Below are 27463 nucleotides of genomic sequence, written 5' to 3'. Positions count from 1 at the left end.
TTTGGTTTCCTTATATGTAAGGTAGAATACTTTTACTGTACCTATCTAACCAGATTGTAGAAGTTTATAAACTGAAAGATTATCAACAAAAACTAGACTGCTGCTTTGGAGAATAAGCAGATTTCATCATAACTGTTGTACCTTGATAACTGTTACCTTGTTTTACAAAATTTCTGTGATAGTTGAAAATTTATGAGGAAAGATATGTAGCCATTATAAGCCAGTCATGGTACTAACTGTATAAGTACAGTTACCATCCTGTAGTATCTAGAGGACTGGCTCCAGGACTTCCACCAAGGGTATCGAATTCCATGGATGTTTAAGTTCTTTAGATAAAATTGCAAAGTATTTTATATAGTCTACATATATTTTCTTATATACTTTAAATCATTTCTAGACTAAGTGTAAATTTTGTGTGAATGATTGTTTTACTCTGTTGTGTAAAGAATAATGGCAAGGAAAATGTGTACCAAAAAAACCCATATTTTTATATGTGATTGTATCACTTATACTATAGACATTTAGACAATCCACAAGTCTAGAACCCTTCAGTATGGGGGGCTGACTATATTTGAAAATCAATAAGTGTAATTTAATGCTAACTTTTTGCCTGTGCTGGTCTTGAACTGTGATACTCTTGATCTCTGCCTTGCAAGTAGTTGAATTTATAGAAGTGAGCCACCACACCAGGCCCTAAAAATCTTACTTTAGAATATTATAATTTAATTCTTATTCCAGGATTTTCTATACATTACTGCCTGTATTACTTCCTACAGCTCAAATTGCAGAGGCAGTTTTATTGTTTTCTAAGTTTAGGCAGAATTATAATTATTATTATTTAAATATTTTCTGCTGTTGGATTTTCTTAATATTTTTCTTTTACCATGTCATGTGTTTTGTTAAGCTCAGTTAGGCAAAACAGTCTGATATGGTCATGGAAGGAGTCATCTTTGTGTTTTATAAGCTATAAAATCAGTCATCTTTTACTAATTGGTAACATCTAGGGTTTGCCTTTGGGCAAATTACTTAACTTCTTTATGACTTACTTTCCGTATCTGTGAGATTGAGTTGTTGGTATAATTAAACTATGAAGGGATTGTTGATCTAATTAAATGAAATAAATATCAACAAATAGCTTACAAGCCCTCTGGGTACCAGTGGCTCATGGCTGTAATCCTAGCAACTCAGGAGGCTGAGATCTGAGGATCACGGTTCAAAGCCAGCCTGGGCAGCAAAGTCCGTGAAATTCTTATCTCCAATAAACCACGGAAAACCGGAAGTGGTGCTGTAGTTCAAGCGGTAGAGCGCTAGCCTTGAGCTGATGAGCTGAAGGACAGTGCCCAACCCCAGAGTTCAAGCCCCACGACCAAAAAAAATAAAAATAAAAAGCTCAAAGAAGTGGTAGAGTGCTAGCCTTGAGCAAAAGGAACCCAGAGATAGTACCCAGGCCCTGAGTTCAATCACCCTACCTCCATGTTTATATGGGCTGGCTTTGAACTGTGATTCTCAAGGTTTTAGCCTCCTGAGTAGCTAGGATTACAGGATTACAGATGTGAGCCACCTGTGCCAGGCCCTAGAGCATTATGGTTTAGACAGTATTTTCCTAAAGAAGAAAACTAAGTCCTTAGAGTGTTCAAGCCAGCACTAAAACTCAAGTCTTCTGAATCTAAAGAGTCCAATGCTAATCAAGTATGGTGGCTTATACCTATAGTCTCAGCACTCAGGGAAGAAGCAGAAACAGGAGCACAAGTTTGAGGCCAGCTTGGGCTACACAGTGAAAAAAAAAAAAAAAACAAAAAAAAACAAATAGCTTAGAATAGTTTCTTGCACATAATAAAATATTCAAAGTTAGCATAACTTGTTATTATGGGTGATGATAATGGCAATCCATGGATAGTTATTTTTCAGCCTTTCTACATGTGATCTATTTAAACCTTTTAGCTCTGTGATAGCACAAAGACTGCTTTTTTTAACCTAAAAAATTTCTGCTTTTCTTAATTTATTCATGGCAATTTGATGGATTGTTTTTCTAAACCTAGATTTAATTTTAGTGATGACAGTAATTTATAAACAATTGTGGAGTGCAGAATTGAACAAAAGCAATAAAATAATACCTAAAGTCTTTTTAAGTAATACAAGAAATATGTCAGAGCTCCAGTTTTACTCATGGGAAAGTATTAGTCTAGTATAAAGTCAGACCCTTAGAAATCAGTCTACTCATTAGCTATTGTATTCTCTCTTACTATTAAATTTTTACTTTTCATATAAATAACACAAAATGGTATTTATACAAGATGTTTCCCCTTCTTCACTCAAGAAATGTAGAAGATAAGTCACTTACATAGTGCTTTTTGTGTGTGTGCTGGTATGGTACTTGAACTCAAGGTCTGGACACTGACCCTTTCACTTTTTTGCTCAAAATTGATACTCTACTCTTGGGCCACAACTCCACTTTGAGCTTTTTTGGTGGTTAATTGTGCGTAAGAGTCTCATGGACTTCCCTGCCCTGGCTGACTTTGAGCCATAATCCTCAGATATCAGCCTCCTGAGTAGCTAGGATGATCTGAGGATTGTGGTTCAAAGCCAGTCCGGGCAGGAAAGTCCTTAAGACTCTTATCTCCAATAAACCACTCAGAAAACCAGAAGTGGCACTAGTGGCTCAAGTGGTAGAATGCTAGCCTTGAGCTGAAGAGCTGAGGGACAGCACCCAGGCCCAGAGTTCAAGCCCCACAACTGCAAAAAAAAAAAAAAAATCAAAGCCTGCAAAAATAGTAAGCATTCAATCTCAAGCCTTTCAAGTAAAGGGTATTCAACCTGTACTTTGATCATTAAGGTCATTATGTACTGATTCATAATTTACTTCTTAAGGACTTATGCCAGCACTGTTCACTGTGAATCATTTCCTTATTGGGTCATCTATTTGAACTTTTGTTAGAGACAGAAATTGAGGTCACATTGTAGTGATCTCAATAGATTTCGATGCCACTTTGAGTAATTAAGGAAAAATTTAATTGAGAAGTGGATTGGGGAATTGATGATACTGTTGACTTAGGCTGAATTTCATTTGAAACTGGTATTTTTTTCTTGATGGAAAAATTCAGTGTCATTTAAGAAAAGGACAAGGATTTTCTGAAGAAATACCAAGAATTGAGGAGAGAGAGGAGGGATGGAAGTAGAGTAGCATGTGTACATGTGTATATTTGTATGAGAGAGAGAGACAGAATGGCAGACAGGCTGACTGACAACATGGAGGAACCAAAGACAAGTCTGCCACTGGATAGGTGGAATCTTTCTATTCCAGAGGTCCCTAGGAGAAGAGGGTGGAAAAGAGGACTTGCTACACTGCATGAAGACACTTTTGGCACAAGGCATCCTTTCTTCTATTTGGAGTGCCTTCTAGGCGTCTGAGGGATAAAGGAAGAAAATATATCACAGTGGAGTATATAAATAAAAGAGGTTCACAACTCTTCAAGCCATTAACTGCCTTTTCCGTTTAAAGGGACACTGCCATAAGAGAATTAATGTATTAGTATACTGAGCATTATTGGTGTGTTTTCTTTTCTCCTTCTGTATCTCCCTTTTAGAGTCAGAAGAGACAGTCTAAATATATTAAAAATAAATATAATTAAAATAAATATAATTAAAATATCAGTTGTCATGGATTCTTTGAAAATAAGACTAACAAATACTAATTGAGCCAACTAAAGTAACTCATCTAAGTTGTTATCCATTTGTGACATCCAATTTCTCTGTCTTTTCACCAGTTTCATAGGAGAATTTACAAAGGAATCCCTCTCCAGCTCCGAGGTGAAGTCTGGGCTCTCCTTCTTGAGATCCCCAAAATGAAAGAAGAAACAAGAGACCTTTATAGTGTGAGTGGCTAAACGAACTGTTAGTTTGAAATAAAAAAGCAAAACAGTTAGCTTCCAAGGTGATGTAAGATACTCACATCATAACTTGAAATGATATCACCATTTTATTAGGTTAAGTTTATGAAGCACATTTATTTTAGTGCTGGAGTCTACTTATTTTTTTTATTATTGTGAAAATACAGAGGGGTTACAATTACATGGGCAAGATAATGAGTACATTTCTTATCAAGCATTGTAGCCTCCTCCTTTGTTTCCCCTTCCCATCCCTTCCCATCCTCCCCCCACCCAATCCTCCCTGCTACCCACCCCCACACCAAAGTTGAAAAGTTCATTTTTTGACATAACGACTTGTACATCTCATTGTTGCAATGGGTCCACCTATATCCCTATTTAAACGATTTGTTTTTTCCCTTCCCCTCCACAAATTATAACAACATCAAATATAGTGTGGAGTCTACTTATATTTCAAATCATAGTTAATGTTGTCTGCCAACTCAGTGAATATTAAATGCTTTTCAAACAGATCAATCTAAGTCTTAAAATGAACCATCAATATTGGGGCATATTTGAATGATGATTATATTACTAATAAAGAGGTTTATAGTATCATTTTTACAGTGTCTGGTGGCGGAGGGATGTTGTTTTTAATAAGATGGAAAAGGAAGGATGAGTTTTCAAGGTCCATTGCAGATACCTTTTCTAATCCTCTCCCTTCAAATTGGTTATGTTTATTTTTGACTTAAAGCTTTATATTACTGTATTTTAAGATTACCATACCTTTATTGTGATTATTGTTGTTGGTTGTGGTGTTTTTGTTTATGCTTTTGGGTTTTTTTTAAAGGTGGACAAAAAGGGGACGCAGAAGGAAAGAGGGGAAGGGTGAACAATGAAATCATGCTATTCAATATGCATTATGTGGAAATGAACTATTGTAGCCTATGGACAGGGATGGGAGTGGGTGACTCTGGGGGTAACATTGTCCAAAAAACATGTACTTATTACCTGACTTATGCAATGGCAATACCTCTGTACAATACCTTAATAATAACACTATAATTATATTTTAAGAAATCACCATCCCTACTTTATTTTTAAATTTTTTATTGTGATTAAGTGATTACATTTCACAAATTTCATAATATTGTGAGATAGTGATACTTAGTTAAAGTCACAAACACATTCTAACCTTCATGAAGCAAATTGTCATTATCATGGTCTATAAAGTTTGTGAATTCTATGAGCTTTGACAATACAGCTGTTTCTTCCACATCCAGTTATATGTACATTTCTTTCCTTTTGCATACTGTTAGCTGTTCCTTCTAACCCTCTCATTCTTTCCCTTCCATTGCTGCCCTTGAGTTGCTTAGTTTGTTTTGACCTATGTCCAGTGCAGCTGATGGGTCCCGCTGTTGTATGCTTTCCTCTGTTTCCCTCTGTTTCTGTGTCCTCTTCCTAGTTTACCTCCAATGTGCACATATATATCATATATGTGGTCAGCAGCATAGGGTCATTTAATAATGATATGACAAGCTGAGTGGAGATCCTTTGTTTCTCAAATCTTGTTTACTTTCTTATATCTCCTTACGTTTTAGATTTAACATGCACATATCAGGGAGACCATGTGCCGTTTGTCTCTTTGCTCTTGGCTTAACTCACTCAAAATGATTTTTTCTAGTTCCATCCATTTCCCTGCTAGTGCCATTATTTTGTCCTTTCTAATGGCTGCATAACATTCTATTGTATATAGATACCACAATTTTTGGATCCATTCATTTGTAGTGGGGCATCTGTGTTGTTTCCATATCTTGGCTATTGTGAACAGTGCTGCAGTGAACATGGAGGTGCATGTGTCCTTGTATCCTGGTTCCTGTTGCTCAGGATAAATGCCTAGGAATGGTATGATGTAGAGTTTTCTGAGGAACCTCCATACTGCTTTCCAAAGTGGTTGTGTTAGTGTATATTCCCACCAGTAGTGCAATAGGGTTCCTCTTTGAGGGGAGAGTATTTTATATACTAGTATTATCTAAATATGAAGTACTTCCTTTACTTTTTGCAATAATATCAAGAGGTAAGTTTTACTATTGTCATTGCAGATGAGAAAACTGAGATTAGTGAGGCTAAGGAGCTTTATACAAGCTTTATACAAACTTAGGGTTAGCAAGGGCACAGATAGGATTTAAAATCCTAACTGTCCCAGCTCCTGAGCCAGTGTTATTTTCTACTGCTTTTTGCTATTTTTGTAATTGTTGCTCATTTGTATCTGTCTTAGATCCAGCCGTGTATCTTAATAATGGTAGAGAGAGGGTCAGAGTCAATCCATTGTGTATAACAAACTCCTCTTCAGCAGATAAACCTGCAGAGATAGTCCTCTAATTTTTTTCATGAAACACCTTCCACTATATTTCTGACTTAGGTTTATGGGTTCATTAGATCTTCTTTTAGACAAAATGGTTATTCTTATAATGTGATACTCATGGATCTTAACCTACTTAGTCTCTGGAATAACTGTAGAAACTTTACCTTCTTTCCTTCAGGAGGTAAGAAATATACTTGATCTACTGTGTCCTGCGCATTAACTTGACAACAGTTTAGGACATAAGTAGCATTTCTGACCTATTATTTTTTTACCTGTTTAACTGGGCTTGCTTCATTCATGAAGTGTGTGTGTGTGTGTGTGTGTGTGCGTGCGTGCGTGTGTGCGTGCGCGCGCGCGCACATGCGCTGGATATACTTATCCTCCAAAGAAGGTAACATTGTAGATATGTTTAGGTCATATTCTCCCAACTAAATTTTATTTTAAAGCAATTTTTACCATATCAAACGTTTTCTTCCAGTGTTTTGACATTTCATCTTCTTCCAGAAGGCCAGTAGAAAAATAACAGACCTGTACTTGCTCATTATCTTTTAAAAAGATAGTAAAGGACCACATATGTACAGATTATTCTTAAAGCTGACTTTTTTATATTGCCTTCTGTACCAATGTAAAAAATTGTTATTATAAAGGTGATATACAGAGGGTTACAGTTATATAAATTAGGTAAAGAGTACAGTTGTTTTTGGACAATATCACCTACTCCCTTGCTGTCTCCGAGTTTTTTTCTTTTTTTTGTTTTCAAGGGTGTGGGTCTTTAACTCTGGGGCCTGGGTGCTGTCCCTGAGATCTTTTGCTCAAGGCAAGTGCTCTACCACTTTGAGCCACAGCTCTCCTTCCACTTTTTGAGTGGTTAATTGGTGATATGAGTCTCACAGGGACTTTTCTGCCTGGGCTGGCTTTGAACTTTGATCCTCAGAGTTCAGCCTCCTGAATAGTTAGGATTATTACAGGCATGAGCTACTGGACCCTACCGGACCCTACAATCTCTCCCACTGTTTTCCTCTCATCCCGACCCACAGGTTGTATAGTTCATTTTAACATAGTATCTAGTAACACTGCTGTATTTGTTCACCCTTTCTCCCTCCATTTTGGTGCCTTCCTTGCCCTCCCAAAGACAAATTAACAAGACAATAACCAAAACTGCAACAAAGAAAAAAAACGTGTTTCTGTTGATTGGAGTGCATTTCATATGATCAGATGCACATAGGCATTGCACCTTTGTGTTCTTTTACTAAGAGTATCCTCTAACTCTGTGTGTGTGTGTGTGTGTGTGTGTGTGTGTGAGAGAGAGAGAGAGAGAGAGAGAGAGAGAGAGAGAGAGAGAGAGAGAGAGAGAGAAAGAGAGAATGCCTAGAAGTCCTGTATAATTTATCATGTCCCAGTGTATTTTTGTTCTAGCTTCTGCAAATGAGAGGAAACATTTGTCGTTTGTTCCTTTAATTTGGCTAACCTCACTTAAATGACTTGTTGTAGGTCCATTCATTTCTCTGTAAATAACAATATTATTTTTTCTAATGGCTGTTAACTTCCATTGTGTATAGGTACCACATTTTTTTGATCCACTTATCTATTGTGGGGCATCTGGACTGTTTGCATAGCTTGGCTATTGTTTGTCCACCAATTTCTATCATGTATACAGTCCAATATTTTGTGACTATATGATTCTTTACTACAGAACCATACCTCTAGCCTACTCTCTGTACCATAGAAGGTGCCCTTTGATTTCTCACTTCAAAACAAAAAAAAATGCGTACTTATAAGACACAACACACACACACACACACACACACACACACAGACATATACATATATATATATATATATATATATATATATATATATATATATATATACACACACACACTAGACATAACCTGTTTTAATTTGTCAGGAATTAAGAGTTGTTTTTGTATGTTTTTATTGGAATTGATTTTAGAAGAAATTTACATTACCAGTACCTAGTACACAGATCGATATTAACATGTGCATAATGATACTTAGCTACACACAAACATGGTTAAACATAAGTATAAATTTTAATCTCTTTTTTTGGTAAAACATACTGGTCATTTAGCTCCTTTTCCCCCCGATATAGGACTAATTGACAGCATAGTTTTAAAAAAATGCAAACTCACAAGTGATAAGAAAATGGCAGAAGAAAATGTCCAATTTTTGAAAAACAGACTACAGACAGGTATTTAGCAAGTCTGAGAAAACTAAATTCTATGCTAGCAATGGGGAATAGGAGAATAATGCAGTTGAGCTCTCAAATCTCCAGAAGGTTCATATTGCCATCTTCAAGTACCTCTGGAAGTAGAGATGAAGCCAGACACAGGTGTGTGAAAGTCTTTGAGAAGCAGTTGTGGCCCTTCTGTCTCCTAATGCTGGCCTAGAACTAGAGGATGAAGCAGAGAGCTAGTAGGAGGGCTTCTATTGTGAATACAGTGTAATGAAGAATGGAGAATGTCCCTGACTTGGGACAGATTGGCCTTTTTGCTCAAGAGCAGTGGCAACCAGGTGCTTTCCCTCCTCACAGGAACTGAGAAGAGCCTTCCCTGGGTAATAAGACCAGCATAAGAAAGTACACCCAAAGATTTGAGTTGCAGAGACTGCATTGCAGTTGCTAGACCAGCCACCACTCAAAGAAAACCACTGTTGTGAACTCTCACTTACCACAGAGCTGTGCTTAGCACCTCACTTTTAAATAAAAGAACACAACATAGTCACTATACATTTGAGAAAAGTGGCTGATAAGAAAGACAAATGGAAGAAAGCACTTGTGAGAACAGAAACAGTCTATAGAGCAAGACTAAGACTTGAAATTCTAGTTAATGTCTTCAGAGAAATAAAAATAGACATTGCAACCATAAACAAATGTAGAAAGCTGTAAAAGAAATATTCAAGAACAAAACGTCTTTGAGTATAAAAAATAACAAAATTAAAACCTTAATTGAAGGTAACAGTTGTGTAACTTTCCCAGAAAATACATTTGAAGAGAAATAATAAAGAAAATTAGGTAATAGCCTAGGAGGTGCCACATGATAATAATCACAGTTCTAGAAAGAAAATGAGTAGGATGAGGAAATTGACAAAGAAATTACTAAAGACAATATTGCAGGGCTGGGAGATACATGAGTTTCTTAAATTGAAAGGATCCACCAAGGCTTACCTCTGGGGATAAACATAGATGCAAATCGCAAATCAAAGAGAAAATGGAAACTTCAGAGCACAGGGAGCACTGCTCCTACCAGCTTCCAAAGAGAAAAAAAATAGATTGCTTATAAAGAGTCAAGAATTCAATGGCAGCCTGGAGGCCAGAATACACTGAACCTGTTCCTTTGAAACAAAAAATGTATGCTTAGAATGGATGAAGGAAGTGAATGAATTATCGCACACATTCAAGGTTTCACAGTTCTTTCATGCATCCTTTCACAAGAGCTACTGGAGAATGTATTTCTCCAAAGCAAAGTAAGAGTATAAACCAAGAAAGTGAAGATATGAGACCCAAGAATCAGCCAAAACTAGGGGCAAAGCCAAGGAAAGCCCCAGCAGATGGTGAAGGGGCTTCCCAGAACTGAGCTGGGCTGTAGGCAGCTTTGCTTTTGAAGTTAGACTTCAAGAAGTAGGTGGCTATTCTATTGGAATATTGCTGGAGATTTCTGTAGCAAATAGTGAGTTTATAATTGAATAAGCCTTAAGGATGTGAAAAATGAAGCAGGTTAACTCCATGAGAAACAAAAATGTTGTTCTGGTAAAAAAAAAAAAAAAAAAGGTAAAAAGAAATCCTAGTAGACTTCATGGCTCAAGTCATGAAGAACTTCTGAGTCTTTAATACAAACTCTAATGGAAATCTAATTTAACTCCATGGGAGGGAAAGCTTGAGGGAACCAGAGAGGGACAGAGTAGTGGATGGAGCACAGAGGACAGGGAAAGTTTTCTGTGTGTGCCTTTTTGTATTCCTTTGATTAACCATAGGAATGATTTTCATAAAGCAGAGAGGTTTTTAACAAGAATTATTTTGCTATTTATCACAGACTTTCAACAAATGATTTTCATTAAATGTGCTTTCTTCCTCTCTTTTTCTTCTTCAGAAATTAAAACACAGAGCACGGGGTTGTTCACCTGATATCAGACAAATAGACCTTGATGTCAACCGCACATTTAGGGACCATATTATGTTTAGAGACAGATACGGTGTTAAGTAAGTAAAGTTTAATATAATGAAATGTATATAGCATTTGTAAATCTTATCAGCGTTTTTATTAAGTAAAAGTATGAGTGTATAGAATGTCCTTTGAAGACTATAATTTTGATTTAGGTATTAGTAATCTAAGCTCTTGCAAATCATTTCAGTCCATTTCGCGTGAAACTTAAGATCTAATTGAACTGAAAATTTTTGACTGACAGAGATGCTACATAATAGTGGCAAAGAATCATGATTTAGAATTCTTAAAACTATAATAACACTTACTAAAACTTATATATAGTTGGGAGTATATATACTCAGGGATCAAAGGTTAGCATGGGCTGTATAGTGAGTTCCAGATCAGCCTCAGATACATAGGAAGATTGTCTCAAAGATTGTTTGTATTGTTTGGAAAAGTAGTATTTGGCAATACCGGGGTAAATTTAAAAATAAACTTGACCCCATGCATAAATGAAACTAAAAATATTGGAAGTACATTTGGGCATGTCATCACATGACAATTTGGTATGGAAGGTACAGTTTTATGGGCTTATTCATAATCCAGCCAATGAAACAAACCAGTGGCTTTTCTGCTTTTCACCTGGCAAGTTCAAAATCTGTGGAGCAGGCTCTCAGAAAAGATAAACTAGAACTCTTAGTATGGGTTAAAGCTTCTGTCCCAAGGTGAGCTTTTCTTCAGGGAAGCCAGATTGAATAAGGGTAAAGTTTCTTCTTAAATTCAACATATTATAGACTTTAATCACATTTATAAAACATACAACAACTAGACCAGTGTTTGAATAATGGGGTATTGTAGCCTAGCCAGATTGATACACAATGCCTACCATCACAGTCTACCTTTATCCACTTGATACTCCTACAGATCTCTTCAATCCATCCTTAATTTCCAACAAGACAGTAAGAAAGTCATACTGCTAAGATGATACAGATGTTCTGCTTAGAAATTAAAACATGCTAATCCTTTTTCTACAAGTAGATTCCAAGTCCTTGGATGATAGTGACACTTCTGCTTTAATATCATCCCTAAGTACTGTGATGAGAGAAAAAAGAAATTGTTAATATATGTACGAACATATCATAATAAGGAAGAAATACTTTTAATAGTTATAGTCCTTTCTATAGTTTGCCATTTGGCCATAGCTGATATTTACAACTATCTTCTACTGTCTTCTCCAGGTGCCCTTTGCCCCTCAGAAAGTGTTAACTGGTTGAGGTCTTTTATTTGGTAGAATGACCCAGACCTTGATTAGTGAAAACTCTGGGCTATATTTACAGTCTTGCCTGAATTGGGTTGTTACAGTTTTCCATTGACCTTAATTACTCTGCCTTATGTGTACTGTGTAGTAGTAACCCATTTTCTCCATAGTAACCAGAATCATTCACCCTAACCAACATAGTCCCCCTTTGCCTATTGAAGCATAACAAACCTGGAAAAGAGTGATTGGGTAGCATTTTCAGTTTCTAGTTAAAAAAAAAAAAAAGATCACGTTATATCTCCTACTAAGTACATTCTTACCTTTGGAACTAAGATCTCTGCATCACCAGAGGCTAACGTTGCTGAGACAGGAAGCAAAAAATTTACTAGGGAATCATTAGGAATAATGAGTACAGCCACTCTCATTTCCATCCTGGGTGTCTTGGATCCCTGAATTTTGGGTATGGGAAAAGAGCATAGCTCACATCCTCCATCTGACTGCCCCCAGCCTACCAGTAGATGGTGCTATATTGAAGGCTCAGTTGAGACTTCAAAAGGCCATTCCACTGTTGTATGAAGTGAGATTTCATATAAGTTGGCTCATTGAGAGTGATACACTTAAGAAATTTGGGGGTCCTTCGTGGTTTTAGTATAAGGTCTTTTTATCAAAACAAATGTTACATAGTTCCCAAATACTTTATAATTTGAGCTTGGGATAATTTATGTATTAATGTAATAATTTTATCTGGATTTGTTTTCGGTCAATTAAAAAATACTTAGATGGTTATTAAGAAGGTTTTATCACCTTTTTAAAGCTTATAATTAATGTAATTTTTTATTTCTCTAGGCAACAATCCTTATTCCATGTTCTTGCTGCATATTCTATTTATAATACGGTAAGTTCTTTGAGGGGTCTTTGGAACAACTGAAGCTTCTTTTTGACACTCCCTACCTTACAAGGCCCTTCTATACATTTCTTCACCTCAGGACCAGATGGTCCCCACAGTCTCTTTGAGCTCTGTGGATCTTTTCACAGCTCCTGCACTAACCCTGAGATCTTAGAGCAGAGCTGATTTGAAAGTAGAAAAACTTAGTGATCATAGTATGCCAGTGAACCTCAGTTTTTCCTTCTCCCTCAAGATTGTTTTGTTACATTTTGTGGTATTTACTTTTAAACATAAGACTGAATGGGCAGAATGGTTCAGTAAGTTGTTGCTTATTAACTTTATCATTTCTAGGAATTGGCTTTTAGTATCATATTCTATTTATTAGTGAGGCCCAGCAGAAGTAGACTATCCTAAATGCTTGAAAAATAGTCATACTATTCTTTGTTTCAGAAGGTACAGATTTTTATTTCTTCCAATGTAACTATGAATATTTGAGGTTCTCAGTTCCTATTCTCTATAGGCCCATTTAAGAATACTATTCTTAAAGCATTTACTATTCTGAGAAGAGAAGATAATTTAGAGAAAGACTTAATGTGGGTAATAAGTACATACTTGTTGATTAGATTCTAAGGAAAACACCTTTGAACCTTGGGCTAACTTCTATCATAGCTAAAGCCTTCAGAGTAACAACAAGAGTAGAAACTCACTCAAACTAGGGAAAGTTTAAAAAAGGGATTCATTTATTATTTCTCACAGAAATGAAGCAATAGCTGGGCTTTTTGGAAATTTCAGATACAAAACAGGCAAGATTCATTAAAAAGGATAGCTATGCCTTCTCTCTTGAGCTCTGAGGCTCTGAGGTCATGTAGTATTTCCAATTATTTCTGTAAACTATTTATTCCACTGTTCTGTCCCCAGTAATTTTCTTTGCTGAGTTGCTAGTTACACATGCTAACAGATCATACACAGACTGCATGTGACCATACTCTTCAAGTGCATATAACCCTCTGTGATGATGATCTTTGTGGCTTTTTCAGATTTCTTAAATTAGTCTGACTTACCAGTACACCCAGATATCAGATGTCATCTGGTCAATCAACTGTGGTTCCTGTGACATAAACATGAATTCTTAGGACAGATATAAATAGGGACTGTAATAGGGTGGGAGTTTTCCAAGAGGGAGCATAAACTAGATGGACAGCTTTAAAAAATATTTTTAAGGGTCCAGAAATACAGAAGAAACAAGATAGCAAATGGAATTGTATGAGGAGAGAATTTGTAAGCATCTGAATAAGGAAGGAACTGTAAATCATCATGCATGGAATGAAATAAATGCAAGAATTTTTTAAAGAAAGTATAATGGTAACAAACAAAACACCTTTTTTTCAGTTTGGTGTGCCCTTTTTTTAATTTAAATTCTGTTATAAAAGTGTTATACACACGGGTTAGAATTACATAAGTCAAGTAATGAGTATATTTCTTTTTGACCAGTGTCACCTCTCCCTTGTTTTCTCCTAGTTAGAAAACACTTTTTGAAAATGTAGATTCAACTGGGCGACGGTGGTTCACACCTGTAATCCTAGCTACTCAGGAGGCTGAGATCTGAGTATCGCAATTGGAACCAGCTTGGGTAGGAAAGCCAGTGTTACACTTTAGCTCCAGTTAACCACCAAAAAGCTGGAAAGAGAGCTGTGGCTCAGTGGTAGAGCACTATCCTTGAGCAAAAAACCTCAGTGATAGCACCTCAGTTCTGAGTTCAAGCCCGAGGGTCAGTCCCCCCCAAAAATAGATTAAGATTTAGTCTTAGTGGGGGATGCATTCTTGAGCATAGTTTTATTATATGTGTCATAAGGCTATAAAGATTGTAATATTTGTCTCCAGAATTATCTATGAGAAATATAAGTAGTCATTTCCTGATGCTTCATAGATCAACTTTCTCTATGTGCTTTTACCTGCAATTTGACGTTAAGCCCTCCAATATCTGTTGTCTTATTTGCTCTTTAGGAAGTTGGGTACTGTCAGGGGATGAGCCAGATCACAGCTTTACTACTCATGTATATGAACGAGGAAGATGCCTTCTGGGCCCTGGTCAAACTCTTTTCAGGCCCTAAACATGCCATGCATGGTAAGAAAATCCCACGTCTTATCATAAACCATAAAGAAGAGAGGAGGCCAAAGACAAGTGAAAACAAAATCAAAAGATGTTTGGTAGAATAAATACAATAAGTATGATGTCTCAGAGCTTACTTGGTTAATACTTATTACTAATTTCTTCCTTCATTTTTCTTTATTATAGTTTTCTGAACTTTGCTGTTCTCATTGATTTTTGTCTTTTCTCTAATGGGTATTGTTGACATTTCAAATTTATTTTCTTATTTTTCCCCAGTCACAAAAGAAAGTTATCCCTAGATTTAGAGGGATTTAGGAAAAGAAATAAAAGCTAGCTTTTGATTAAAAACAAAAAAAAGAAAACCTTTCAAACAGTCATGCACTTATCATTTCAGTGAAATGTTATATTTGGCTGATTGTTAGGTATAACTTCTTGTCCAAGAATATTAACTGAGAAATGGCACTTAGTGTATAAAGGTAAGGTGGTACATACTAACAAAGTAGTTTTATAATTCAATTATGGCTTTTAGTTCTTTCAGCCATAAGTTTTGTTTTCATTTTAAATCAAAGTCTGATAACATGTTGTGGGTTACTTAATATTTAAGGTTAATATTTAAGTTACTATTAATATTACTTGACATTTTAAAATAGGCATAATTTTTTAAGTTTACACACTATTCTTTAATACCTTTTTCTTTAGTTTGCTAAGGTATACATTAAACCTTATTTCAAAGAGTTTCCATTGTAACTTCTTTTGGAAATAAAAGTGGCATTTGTCTGTATAATGCAAAATTATTTACCTAGTGCCATCTATGTAAGACCATTTTAACGCTAGTTTTACTCCAAGAATGGATCATCTTAAAAATGGCATTTGTCCATATAATGCAAAATTGTTTTCCTAGTGCCATCTATGTTAGACCATTTTAACGCTAGTTTTATTTCAAGACGTTAACTTTGAGAATTTTATGCTTTATGTTGTAGAGAATCTGCCACATACAATGTTATTTTCATAATTATTAAAGTTAAGATCTTCCATAGTCTATTATATATTCAGTCTGATGATCTAACCAGGTGGCTTTTGTGAGTATATTGTGTGTAAAGGATGACTAATTTTGTGTGTGTATGTTTGCTTGTTTGTCACTATCTCTCTTAGTGTTCTTTCTAGTTATTTTAACAATTACTGTCTGCATAATAACAGTTTCTTGGCACTTTGCATTCCATAAATGGACTCCAGAAGAGAGACATATTATTATACTGAGTTTTCATCCAATAGGCAGTATCATTTACAAAAGCATCTTGAAGTCTGTATTAGTCTTTATTTTGCCTTCCTGTGTGATATTATTGCTGATCTCTTTTGGAGTACAATTGAATGTTACAATTTCAATGATATATAATTATGTGGAAGACTGCCTAATTTTAGAAAACAATCATTTCTTTTAAAGCTGTTTCCTAGCTTAGATTCAGCAATTATTGTCACCAGTTTAATCTATAAAGCAATACTAATTCTACTGTGCTGACATTTGTACTTGCAGTGCAGTATAAATCATTATTTTGGGTGAATTTGTTCTTAAGAGACTTGTATTTCTATGTCTGCCTATGAGATTTTATAACTAAAGGTTGTCTCTGATCTTTGAATTGCCCATCAGAAAGTGATATCCATTCTGAATCTATGGAATCAGAGCTAGGACTGGAAAAGATGAGCCTGGAATATCAGTGAACAGTGAAGCAATGTGAGGTATCTTAGTATTTTTGAGCTAGTTATTACTGAAGTGCATTGACTTTTTCAAAAGTCAGCCTTAAAATTTTTCCAGTTCTCATTTCTATCAAATTGACCATAAAAGTGGCACTGATAAAGAGATATAGATTGTTTTAAAGGAAAAACATTTCACTGGAAAATACTGCTGTGTGAGGAAAAATATCTCTTATCTGGAAATTTTTACACATACTTTCAAAAACTGAGAAGTAGTTAAAGTTCTGCCTGGTGGATTATAGTATTTCACAGTCATGTGTTCCCTGACATCTTGAAGGAACATAGAGTCAGTTGTTAGAAACAAATGTTCTATAGGAGGCAGGGGATTGGCTCTTGGCTCAAATAAGTCAGGGAAACAAGGTTAAAGCAAAATAAGGTTATTATATCTAGAGATAAGCCTCTAAAATAAGCTGATTTGTACATCATGAATAGCCAACAAAAGTATGCATAACTTACATTTTTCCTGGATTCTTTAAAAATAAACAAAAACCAAAAACAGACCATCTGGTAATAGCTTTCAGTGTTGCATAGAAACTAGACTGGAAAATAGTATGTGGAGAATAAAGTCCATTGAGTATATGTCCTTTTAGATGGATTACATCAATGTCTGAAAGGAAACTTAGGAATAAAAATCAATGTAAAGTTCAATGAGTTCAGTACACAAACTAATACTAACCATTTGTAATTAGTGAGCTCCTAAAATCTTACAGTTTATATTGTATAAGCAGTTAGGACACAATATAATTTTTAACATAATATTGATCATATAGTGCCTGCATATTTTAGTTGATGTTAAACAGAGTGTATAGAAAGATTAAAAAGTGATTTAAAAAAACGTGAGAGGCATGGTAATAGTGAAATTTTTAGAGGGAGCTTGAAAGGTAATAACACATGTATGGAATATATTAACACTAAAACAAAATGATAGTCAAGATTAGAACAATATTAAAACACTTAGTCATTTTGGATATGGCTCAATACCTTTGTTTTAAAAAATATGACCTCAGCGAGGCGCACCTGTGGCTCACGCCTGTAATCCTAGCTACTCAGGAAGCTGAGATCTGAGGATCATGGTTCAAAGCCAGCCTGGGCAGGCAAATCCGTGAGACTCTTATCTCCAGTTAACCACCAGAAAACCCGGACATGGCACTGTGACTCAAGTGGTCAAGCACTCACCTTGAGCTGAAAAGCTCAGGGACAGTGCCCAGGATGGGAGTTCAAGCCTCATGACTGACAAAAATAATAATAATAATAATTTTAAAAATGACTTCAATAAATGGATTGATTTCCTTTTTTTCTTGCCATTTTAGTTTTCCTCTTAATTTGGTATTATTCTATCATCTTTAATAACTTTATCAAATTTTAGGTAATGTTTAAATATACTACTAACTAAAGCTTTATCCAAATTTACATAAAATTATTTCCTTAGTGGGGAGGGAAATGTTTTAGTAACTAGTGGTATTTCTTTTCATTTTTGACAATTACAAATAAAATATGTGACATTTTAAAATTGAGGTCTTTTGTTGGTATTATTTTTGAAGTATTGTTTTTATGTTTGTATTCTAGGATTTTTTGTCCAAGGTTTTCCTAAACTCTTGAGATTTCAAGAACATCATGAAAAAATACTGAATAAATTTCTGTCCAAACTTAAGCAACACTTGGTAGGTAGATGTGACACTGACTTACACCCATAGACACCAGAATAAAGCTATAATAACTTAATTCAGTCTTTGATCCCAATTGCATTATTAATTTATGATGTCATCCACTTAACTTTTACTATGTAGTTATAATTCCCAGTGTTTGAAGACATTAGGTTTTTAAATTTTAATACTGATAGTCTATCAGAGTACTAATTCAGATTCAAGATTACCTCTATGAATATTAAAAGTAAGGCCTTTACAGATGTGTTATTTCTCAGTTATTTTGGAGGTTTGCAAAATTTATATAAAGCATTTCTCAAACTCATTGCTTATGAAAGGTATATATGCTTTACTATAAAATAATGAAACAAAAGAGTTTACTATAAATATATTAATGAAAGTCTAAATGTATAATCCTATCATGAAAAATCTATTCTTGGAGTTATTTGAGAAGTAAAATTTTGGGAGAAAAAGAATTGAAAAAATGAAAAAGATTTATAGTGAGATGATGGCTGTTTTTTAATTTTGGCAGCTACCTCCCATAACCTTTGTACCTTTGAGTATTATGTTATCATATTTCATTGCTATAATTTTGTTGCAGAAATTGTGAGGTCTTTATTTTTTCAGGATTCTCAAGAAATCTACACAAGTTTTTACACAATGAAATGGTTTTTTCAGTGTTTCCTTGATCGTGTAAGTATTTATTTGCAAAACTCAGTCATAAGATTCTAAATCCAAGGTGAAGGAAAGCTGCTTGGCCTTACTTGAGTTTTGTTTTGCTCTTCATTGCAGACTCCTTTTACACTGAACCTCAGAATATGGGATATCTACATCTTTGAAGGAGAGCGAGTCCTTACTGCCATGTCTTACACAATCTTAAAATTACACAGAAGTAAGAAATGGTTTAATTACAAAAACTTCATAAAAACTGAAGTCTGTTTCAACTCTGATATCTCAGTCCCTACTCCAAATTCATTGTCTTCCATTACGAGTTGTTTAAAGAAATTTGGAAACCAATGGAGAAATCATCTTCAGTTGTTCTTTCTCATGACTAGATGAGTCATTGCAAAAGCCTTTGCTTCTTTTCTCCTATATTACTTCATTTTCACACTTTCAGAATGGAATACAGTTTGGTGGTATCTCTAATATTGTTTGTAAGTGTTGGTTTCCTCTGGGACTCTTCTCTTTTCATCAGTCTGAATCTTAGGTTTGTAATAGGAAAACAGAAAAAGCAAGGAAAACAGGCCTGTTAGTTAAGGGGGCTAGAGAAAACATTTCTACTACTGTTTCCTCCTTCTAGAAAACCAGTTGTAGAAGGGGAGCTTATAGATCTGTCTTTCTGCTTGAATGCGTCACGGCTTCTGAACAAGCATAGGCAGTATATAGAGTTGCATAAATAAATCAAGGTTTACTATGTTTTTTAGTTTTTAAAAAGGTACTTTTAGGGCTCTGTAAATTTGATTTATCATACCTTACTTAAGAATCAAGAAACAAAAAGTTTTCCTTCTTGAATATGAAGTACCCTATTCATCTTCAATGTCTCAACTCAGCCTTACATATCTCTGTTATAGCTAGCTAGACAGAGATGATGAACTGTTAAAAGCTTTAGACCTTATCTAGTACCACATATATTCGTAACTATTCCACTCTTTTAATATTAGTTTTGAATGATCTGGTCAGCATCCCAAGTAAATTATAAGGCTACTGGGTAGATGTGGTCATGTTTACAACTTATTTCTCTGCTATGCTTAGCACTGTTTGGAGCACAGTAGATATTTTGGTGTAAGAGAGGAATGGATTTTTAGGGTCAGATTCACCATATTTTACATAGGGTTGAGAATATTCAGCAGGAATTCTTTATATTGTTTGTTCTTTTGAAGAAAAGGATACCGAGGCATTGTGGTTCATTTTCCTTCCACTCAGGCCTTCTTTCCCCAGCACACAGACTGAATTACAGCAATGAAACTGTAGATGTCAAATTATCTTCCCAATCTCAGGGCTTTGTCATCCAACCAGCTGAAATCCTTTCTCCTCTTCTTTTCCTTCCCTTTCCATCTGTTCTTTCCTTCCTTTCTCTGGATTATAAATAGATGAAAGTGGGCTGGGAAGGTGGCTCAGTGATAGAGCGCTTGCCTTGCATGCCTGAGACCCTGGGTTCGATTCCTTAGCACCACATAAGCAAAAAGAAAGAAAGCCGGAAGTGGTGCTGTGGCTCAAGTGGTAGAGTGCTAGCCGTGACCTGAAGAGCTGAGGGACAGCGCCCAGGCCCAGAGTTCAGGCCCCACAACTGGACCAAAAAATAAAAAAAAATAAGATAAAAAAATAAATAGATGAAAGTATAGAACAAAGGATAATTTTTATTTAGAGATAATATTTTACTGTTCCCTAGTAAGTTGTGTAATAGTAAAAATACATTGTAATATTTCTTTGCAGCTCTTTCTCTCCTAAATTATTTTATTTGTATGACCTGTGATTCAATTTGGCAAATTTTCTTACTCATTTTTTTTGGTGGGGGGGCAGTCATAGGGCTTGAACTCTGGGCTTGGGTGTTGTCCCCACGCTCTTCAGTTCAAGGGCCACTTCTGGTTTTCTACTGGTTTATCGGAGATAAGAGTCTCATGGACTTTCCTGCCTGGGCTGACTTTGAACCGTGATCCTCAGATCTCAGCCTTCTGAGTAGCTAGAATGATAGGCGTGAGCCACCGGCACCCAGCTTTTCTTACTCTTTATAAATAAACTTTCCAATAATTACAAGCCCACAGATCATTAAATTAAAAAGCTGTGAAAAAACCTGCTTGTTGCTGTGTATTTTTCTTGGTTAGAGAATGAACCTCTAAGACTTAAATAACTTTCCTTTACACCTATATAAAGCAACAAAAACTGAGTGAAAATAAAGGAATGGAAATGGAGAAATGTTTTTTAAGTGGTACAGTTTTACTTAGACAAAAGAATCACTGCTGCAGATCTTTTGCACAGCAGTCTTTGTATTTAATAATAATGTATAGCACACATGAAAAAAGCCAAGGGAGAAGATGTTAAATTGTATTTAGTGATAGATATGTAAATTAAGCTGATATACCCATTCCACAATAATTATACATATATCAAAACATTATTGAGCATCCTAAGTATATTCAGTTTGTCATTTGCCACTTTAAAAAGTAAAAACAACAAAAATCTGTTTCTGGTTACCTTAGGCTCAAAGGACCCAATTTCTTCATGATTTCCTTAGAAGTATTTACAGGCAATGATACTGGAAGTTCCTCTGTAGTTTTAAATAGTAAATTATCAGAAACAACCTAAATGCCCATTACTAGAAGACTAATAAGCAAAATACAAAAAATCTTTGTCTTACTGAGCTTGTGATACAATGTCATATATAAGTTGTAATTTTGTCTTTTTCAAATGTCCCCTTGTAAAATATGCTACACCTGAAAAGAGTATGTTATCTTTCAACTTAAAGTAACTGTTGACTTAGCATTTATATTGCTCTCATCTTTCTTAGAACATCTAATGAAATTATCTATGGAAGAACTTGTAGAATTTCTTCAGGAGACTCTAGCAAAGGATTTTTTCTTCGAAGATGATTTTGTAATCGAGCAACTTCAGATTTCTATGGCAGAACTGAAGAGGGCGAAATTAGATCTCCCAGAACCTGGTAAGAAATATCCTAACATTTCACTAGTTTTCTACTAGGAGCTATGGGTTTAAAAACTGAAAAGAAAGATGTATATCTTACTTTTGGGGAGTACATAGGAGATACGGATCGCTCAAATGATAACAAAGTGACTGTAAATGAGACACTAACAGAGCTAAGAGAAAAATTAATGAGAGAAGACCAAAGGAAGTGGAGGAGAGAGCTAAAAGGGAAAATGTAGAAGATGCAGTAAGAAAAACATCTAAGAGATTTGGGAGATATTATTGGACAGAAATTATTTTGATAGATATTGCTTATATGTTATCCTGAGAAATTTGTTTTTGCCTTTTTCTTTCCCATGTTTGTTGCAGTAGATGAGGTGATAAGAGACTGGGTAAGTGGAAATTCATGAGTGAGAGATGAAAAGTAAAAACAGTCATTTATAGACCTGGAGGTATGGCTCAGTGGAAGCATACCTGTGTGGCAAGTGCAAGGTCCCAAGTTCAAGCTACAGTACTACCAGTTATCCTAACTAGATTTGGTATTTCCTGATTCAGTGTCACCTTTGTATCTAGACAGGAAGAAAGCAGAATTATATTCATGAAGATGCTCTGCTGTTACTTATTTAATTGAGTGGCTTTAATCAGCAATTCTTGGTGATTTGGGGTCATCAGGATAGACTAGAAAACAACCCATCACAGTGGTAATTGAGTTTTGAGCATAGGCCTTGTGAAACCATCGCCTTTACTAGGTGAGGTCAACTCTCCCTTGTTCAGCATAATGATGTCCATTTTCTACTAATTCTTTCCTGTAGCAGGAAATGCATTTGGAGCAGCAATTACTATAGACTTGCTACTGAATGTTTATTTAAACAGAGTTAAACAGAAGGCACACGTAAAAAAATATATGTATTATCAAACTATTTAAACATGAGATTAAAGCTTGAAACCTCTGTAATGGAATGGAATGTTGTTTACTATCTATCATCTAACTAGCAGCTAATAATTTTCAATTTACTATTTGCCACACAGCCTCTCATTTAACCCGTAAAAATAACTGTAGAAAACGTTCTAGTCCTCATGTCACAGCATTAGTGAAATGGGGGCCAGGAGTATGGTAGGGGATAAAAGGAGAGGGGAAGATAGGTAAATTATACCAGAATCACTGGGTAGTGTCTACTTTCATCACCCTGGCAGTTAAAAATGTACAGTAGAGTGTGTTAGGGTAGCCCAGCATTTTCTAGAACAATACAGTAAACCCCCCTTACTTGGGGTTTTATTAACAAGAATAGAAAATTTGAAAGCAAAAAGTTTTAACTTTCTGTGAGCACATTGCATCTGGGTGATGTGGAGCTTTTAGTCCTGCTTTCATCAGTTGTAAGTCATGTGATCTGCTCAGTGTTTCCCTGCCTTAACTTTGTGAAGGTAAGTCTCCCAAAAAGGAAATAATGCCCCAAAAGCAAGGTAAATGTGAGTTTTAGATCTTTGGGAAGGTGACATGTTTTAGTGGAAGTTGGATGGCATTATGGGCATGCACAGAATTTCCTTGGTGGCAATCTCCTTGAAATTGTAACAGGGGATACTAAGCCTACTTCAGTCTGTTTTTCATCTGTATTTCTACTACCACAACATTTATTTTCAGGATTTGTTTGCCTCTGCTCTTGTTTTCTCATTAAATTATGAGCTGCATACATCATAAACATCATACAGGTATTTTAATATCAAATCCATCCTTTAAAAATATACACAACTATGTTACTTCTTTTGGTTCCTTACATATTTTATCATTCCGTCCTCCCACCAATAATGTATGATGGGATCTATATAAATTCATGGTTTTTGTTATTTTTTTCCTGGTTGGATAGAGTATTCTACTGTTGTTTTGATCTACATTTCTTTAATTTTAAATCTGGTATTGTTTCTTTATATTTATTAGGCATATATATTTCATTTTCTGTGACCTTCCCTATTCATCTTTTGCCTGTTGACTATTTGGTCTCTGAGTGCTTGGCAAACTAAAGACGTTTGCTCCTTTTACTATGTGTTATATATCTTATACATCCTTTCTTTACAGGCCTTTTTCCTTATGACTGACTTTTATGTCTTGTTGGTTTCTTTGTTTTGTTTTTGTTTACCAGGTTTAGGGCTTGAACTCTGGGCCTGGGTGCTGACCCTGAGTTTCTTTTGCTCAAGGCTTGTGATCTACCACTTGAGCCATAGCTACACTTCTGGCTTTTTCTAAGTAGTTCATTGGAGTTAAGAGTGTCATGAACTTTCCTGCCCAGGCTGGCTTTGAACCACAATCCTCAGGTCTCAGCCTTTTGAATAGCTAGGATAATAGATGTGAGCCCTCAGTACCTGGCACTTTTATGTCGTAATGTAAAAAAATTTTCACATACTAGGTGAAGGGCTTTAAAAAAAAAAACCCTCATATTTCTAACTTTTGTTGGGGGTTTTAGTGCTTAAATCACTTTTAAACAGATATGATTAAATCTTTGCTCATCTATAATTGCACTTTGTTTATAGAATAAACAGAAAAATTGTAATTATTTTTAAGTAGTTGTACAAAGGAGTTGCCATTTAACAAAGCAGTTTGTGAATACAATATATCTTGATCATTGTCACCCCTTTCAGCTTTCTCACCATCCCTCCCCTACCTATCCTTTCCTTCGCTCTCCTTAATTTTGTAGGATATACTTGGATTCTTGAGGGTTATTTGTTTGTTTTGCTTATTTTCCAAATAGTTGTTATATCATAGTATAGTTAGTCATATAGTTAGTATATCATAGTATTTTATTCTATTCCATTCATCTCTTTATACTTTCAATATAATTAAGGCTAATATTCCTCATTACTTTATCTCATCAAGTTACAAAAAAATCCACTAGTATTTGAGATCATATTGAATTTTAAGGATTATGATTTTAGGGGTAAGGAATCCTGTTTTTAAAATGGGTCCTAAGGAATGGCGTGTGTGTGTGTGTGTGTGTGTGTGTGTGTATGTGTGTGTGTGTGTGTCTGTGTGTCTGTGTCTGTGTGTCTGTGTCTGTGTGTCTGTGTCTGTGTGTGTGTCTGTGTGTGTGTCTGTGTGTGTGTGTGTGTGTCTGTGTGTGTGTGTGTGTGTGTGTCTGTGTCTGTGTCCCGTCGTTGAGCCTGAACTCTGGGCCTGGGCGTTGTCCCTCAGCTCTTCAGCTCAAGGCTAGCGCTCTACCACTTGAGCCACAGTGCCGCTTCTGGCTTTTTTCTTTTTGCTTATGTAGTGCTGAGGAATTGAACCCAGGGCCTCATGCATGCAAGGCAAGTGCTCTACCACTGAGCCACCTTCCAAGCTCTGGCTTTTACTTTTTACTTACTACTTAAGTAACCTTCTGTAGAGTCTGTTTTCTTTATGTGAGTGTAGCATATTTCTCACTACCCACTCCAGCCCAGGCGTTTCATTCACAGTTGGCCATCAGTCCTCACCTGTGTTACAGGTTTCCAGGAGCTCCAGATCCAACAACAGACATGTGGGAAGTTCCCTGTTGAGGTTGTTACCAAGGTGGCCGGGTAGGGGGCTGTAGAGGAAAGTCCAGACAGTGGAGGCTAGGGATCCAGAATTCCTTAGTGGATAATTTTTGTGTTTTGTATTGCTATTGTAAATTTAATCTCTTCTTCCATTTTTTTTCTTAACTTGGTAGGAGAGCATTTAAAATATACTATTTTTCTGAGGATATAGCATGACCCATTGTAACAGACACTATGTTGAAAACAAACTTTACAACTTTGTGGGGGGAGGAGGGGAGGAGGAGTTGGAGAGGTGGAGAGAAAAGGAATGGTAGAGGAAAAACAAAGGAGGGGTAACAATGCTCCATAGGAATGCTTATGTAACGGTAACTCCTCTTTACAGTATCTTTACAATAATGTATATATATATTTAATTGAAAAATTTATACCATTTTTATGACAGACCTAATTAATTGATTTCTTAGGTTCTCTAAGACTTTAAAGTATTATGTTCAGCAAATAATAGTATTTTTCTCCATCTTTTCAAGACTTATGTTTCTTACTCTTTTTTCAAATCAAGAAAGTATCCAGCTATTTCTGGATTTAACTATTGTTAATTTGTTTGCTTATTTTTGTGCCATCCTAGGGCTTGAACTCAGAACCTGAGTGTTGTCCCTGAACTTCTTTTGCACAAGGCTAGTTCTCTACCACTTGAACCATGTTTCACCTTTGGCTTTTTGGAGAGTTTATTAGAGATAGGAATTTTATGAACTTTCCTGCCTGGGCTGGCTTTGAATCTTATCCTCAGATCTTAGTCCCCTGAATAGTTAGAATTACAGGTGTGAGCCACTGCTACACAGCTTGTTTTATCTATATATGCTGAACTATTTAAAGTATTTTTCCTCTCCTTTTCCCTTCCCTCTTTTTTTCCTTTCTCCACTCTCCTTCCCCTCTTTTCTTCTTCCTCCTCCTCCCTCTTTATTCTCCTTCCTCCTTCTCTTCCTCCTCTTCCTCCTTTTCTTCTTCCTCTTCTCCTTCTTCTTCCTCTTTTTCTTCCTCTTCTTTCTTTTTCTCCTCCTCTTCCTTCTCCTCTTCCTCCTCTCCCTTCTTCTCCCACCTTTCCCTTCCTTCCTCTTTTCTTTCTTGTACTAAGTTTTGAACTCAGGGCCTCACACTTGCTAGACAAGTACATTATCCCTTGAGCACTGCACTTTTTGTGTTAGTTAATTTTTGATATAGGAATCCTTAATGCCATAGCCACCTGGACTGCAGTCATGTCTACCATATCCAGCCCTTTGTGAGGAGTACCAGGATAGCCACAGACTGTCTCTACCTCTCAAGTAGCAAGGGTTATAGCATTCACATATTTTTCTAGACCTGCAAACTAGTGTTTTAAAATTCACTGATTTCTTCTTACATTTTTTGGTAGATTTTCTTCTGTAACAAAGAACTTTTCCTCCCTCAACAATAGGTTTTTGTGATTATTTTAAAATTCAGTTTCTACTTGGAGAATACTTAATTTTTTGTCTTCACTGATTTTTCCTATCTTCTATTCAAATGAAGGCATTTGGCAGTGAAGCCATTTGGGTCAAGCAGTGAAAGTCATGTGGTTAGAAACCCTACACTGATAAACTGTGACTGCCAATTTGACCCATTTTGTAGTGTGTTATTTACATAGCCCCTAGAGATTTTTCTTAAAATAATTGAGAGCTATTTTAATGTTTATCCTTTAAGTATCAGAAAATATGAAGCTGAAGGAATTTTTTTAAGAAAGAATTTTGACCAGGTGCTGGTGGGTCATACCTGTAATTCTAACTACTCATGAGGCTGAGTAGGTAGGATTACATACAAGGAGTACAGGTCAAAGCCAGTCTGGGTAGGAAAGTCTATGAAACTCTTTATCTCCAATTAACTACCAGAAAACTGAAAGTGGAGTTGTGACTCAAAGTGGTAGAGTGTTAGCCTTGAGAAAAGAGCTCAGGGACAGTGCCCAGGCCCACAACCAAGAAAGTAAGATGGGAAGGGAAGAGAAGGGGAAGGGAAGAAAGAAAATTTTGTTGCTTTGGGCTTAGATATATGTGTTTTTATTTTCCCCTAAAGAAATTTGGTATTTTGTTTATAAATTGTGAGTTTTGTTAGCTTCTGGTTGCATTTCCTTCTTTTTATATTGGGAGTGACACTGAGTGCCACAGGAAGAGAGCATTTTTTGTTGGTGTACAGCAGGGCTCTCCTGGATTCTGTTTGGGGTGATTTCATGCCTGGTTGTCTCAGTCTTATTCCTATCTCTATCTCTCTAATAATTCCTTC

General features: G+C 35.8%; 1 protein-coding gene across 1 annotated transcript in view; it reads left to right on the top strand.

The window, feature by feature from the left end:
- Usp6nl (USP6 N-terminal like) overlaps window positions 1-27463 on the top strand; it is a 118432-nt gene that overhangs the window by 76373 nt on the left and 14596 nt on the right. Inside the window, exons 7-14 of the mRNA XM_069990348.1 lie at window positions 3765-3872; window positions 10338-10447; window positions 12496-12544; window positions 14540-14660; window positions 17961-18055; window positions 18665-18730; window positions 18830-18929; window positions 21543-21695. Coding sequence (XP_069846449.1) covers window positions 3765-3872; window positions 10338-10447; window positions 12496-12544; window positions 14540-14660; window positions 17961-18055; window positions 18665-18730; window positions 18830-18929; window positions 21543-21695 — 802 coding nt within the window. The remainder of the gene's footprint in view (window positions 1-3764; window positions 3873-10337; window positions 10448-12495; window positions 12545-14539; window positions 14661-17960; window positions 18056-18664; window positions 18731-18829; window positions 18930-21542; window positions 21696-27463) is intronic.

The sequence above is a fragment of the Dipodomys merriami genome, unplaced genomic scaffold, assembly GCF_024711535.1.
Source record: "Dipodomys merriami isolate MVZ:Mamm:240054 unplaced genomic scaffold, mDipMer1.0.p SCAF_4, whole genome shotgun sequence".
In the NCBI taxonomy this organism is placed as follows: Eukaryota; Metazoa; Chordata; class Mammalia; order Rodentia; family Heteromyidae; genus Dipodomys; species Dipodomys merriami.
This window is presented reverse-complemented; position numbering and strand designations above follow the sequence as displayed.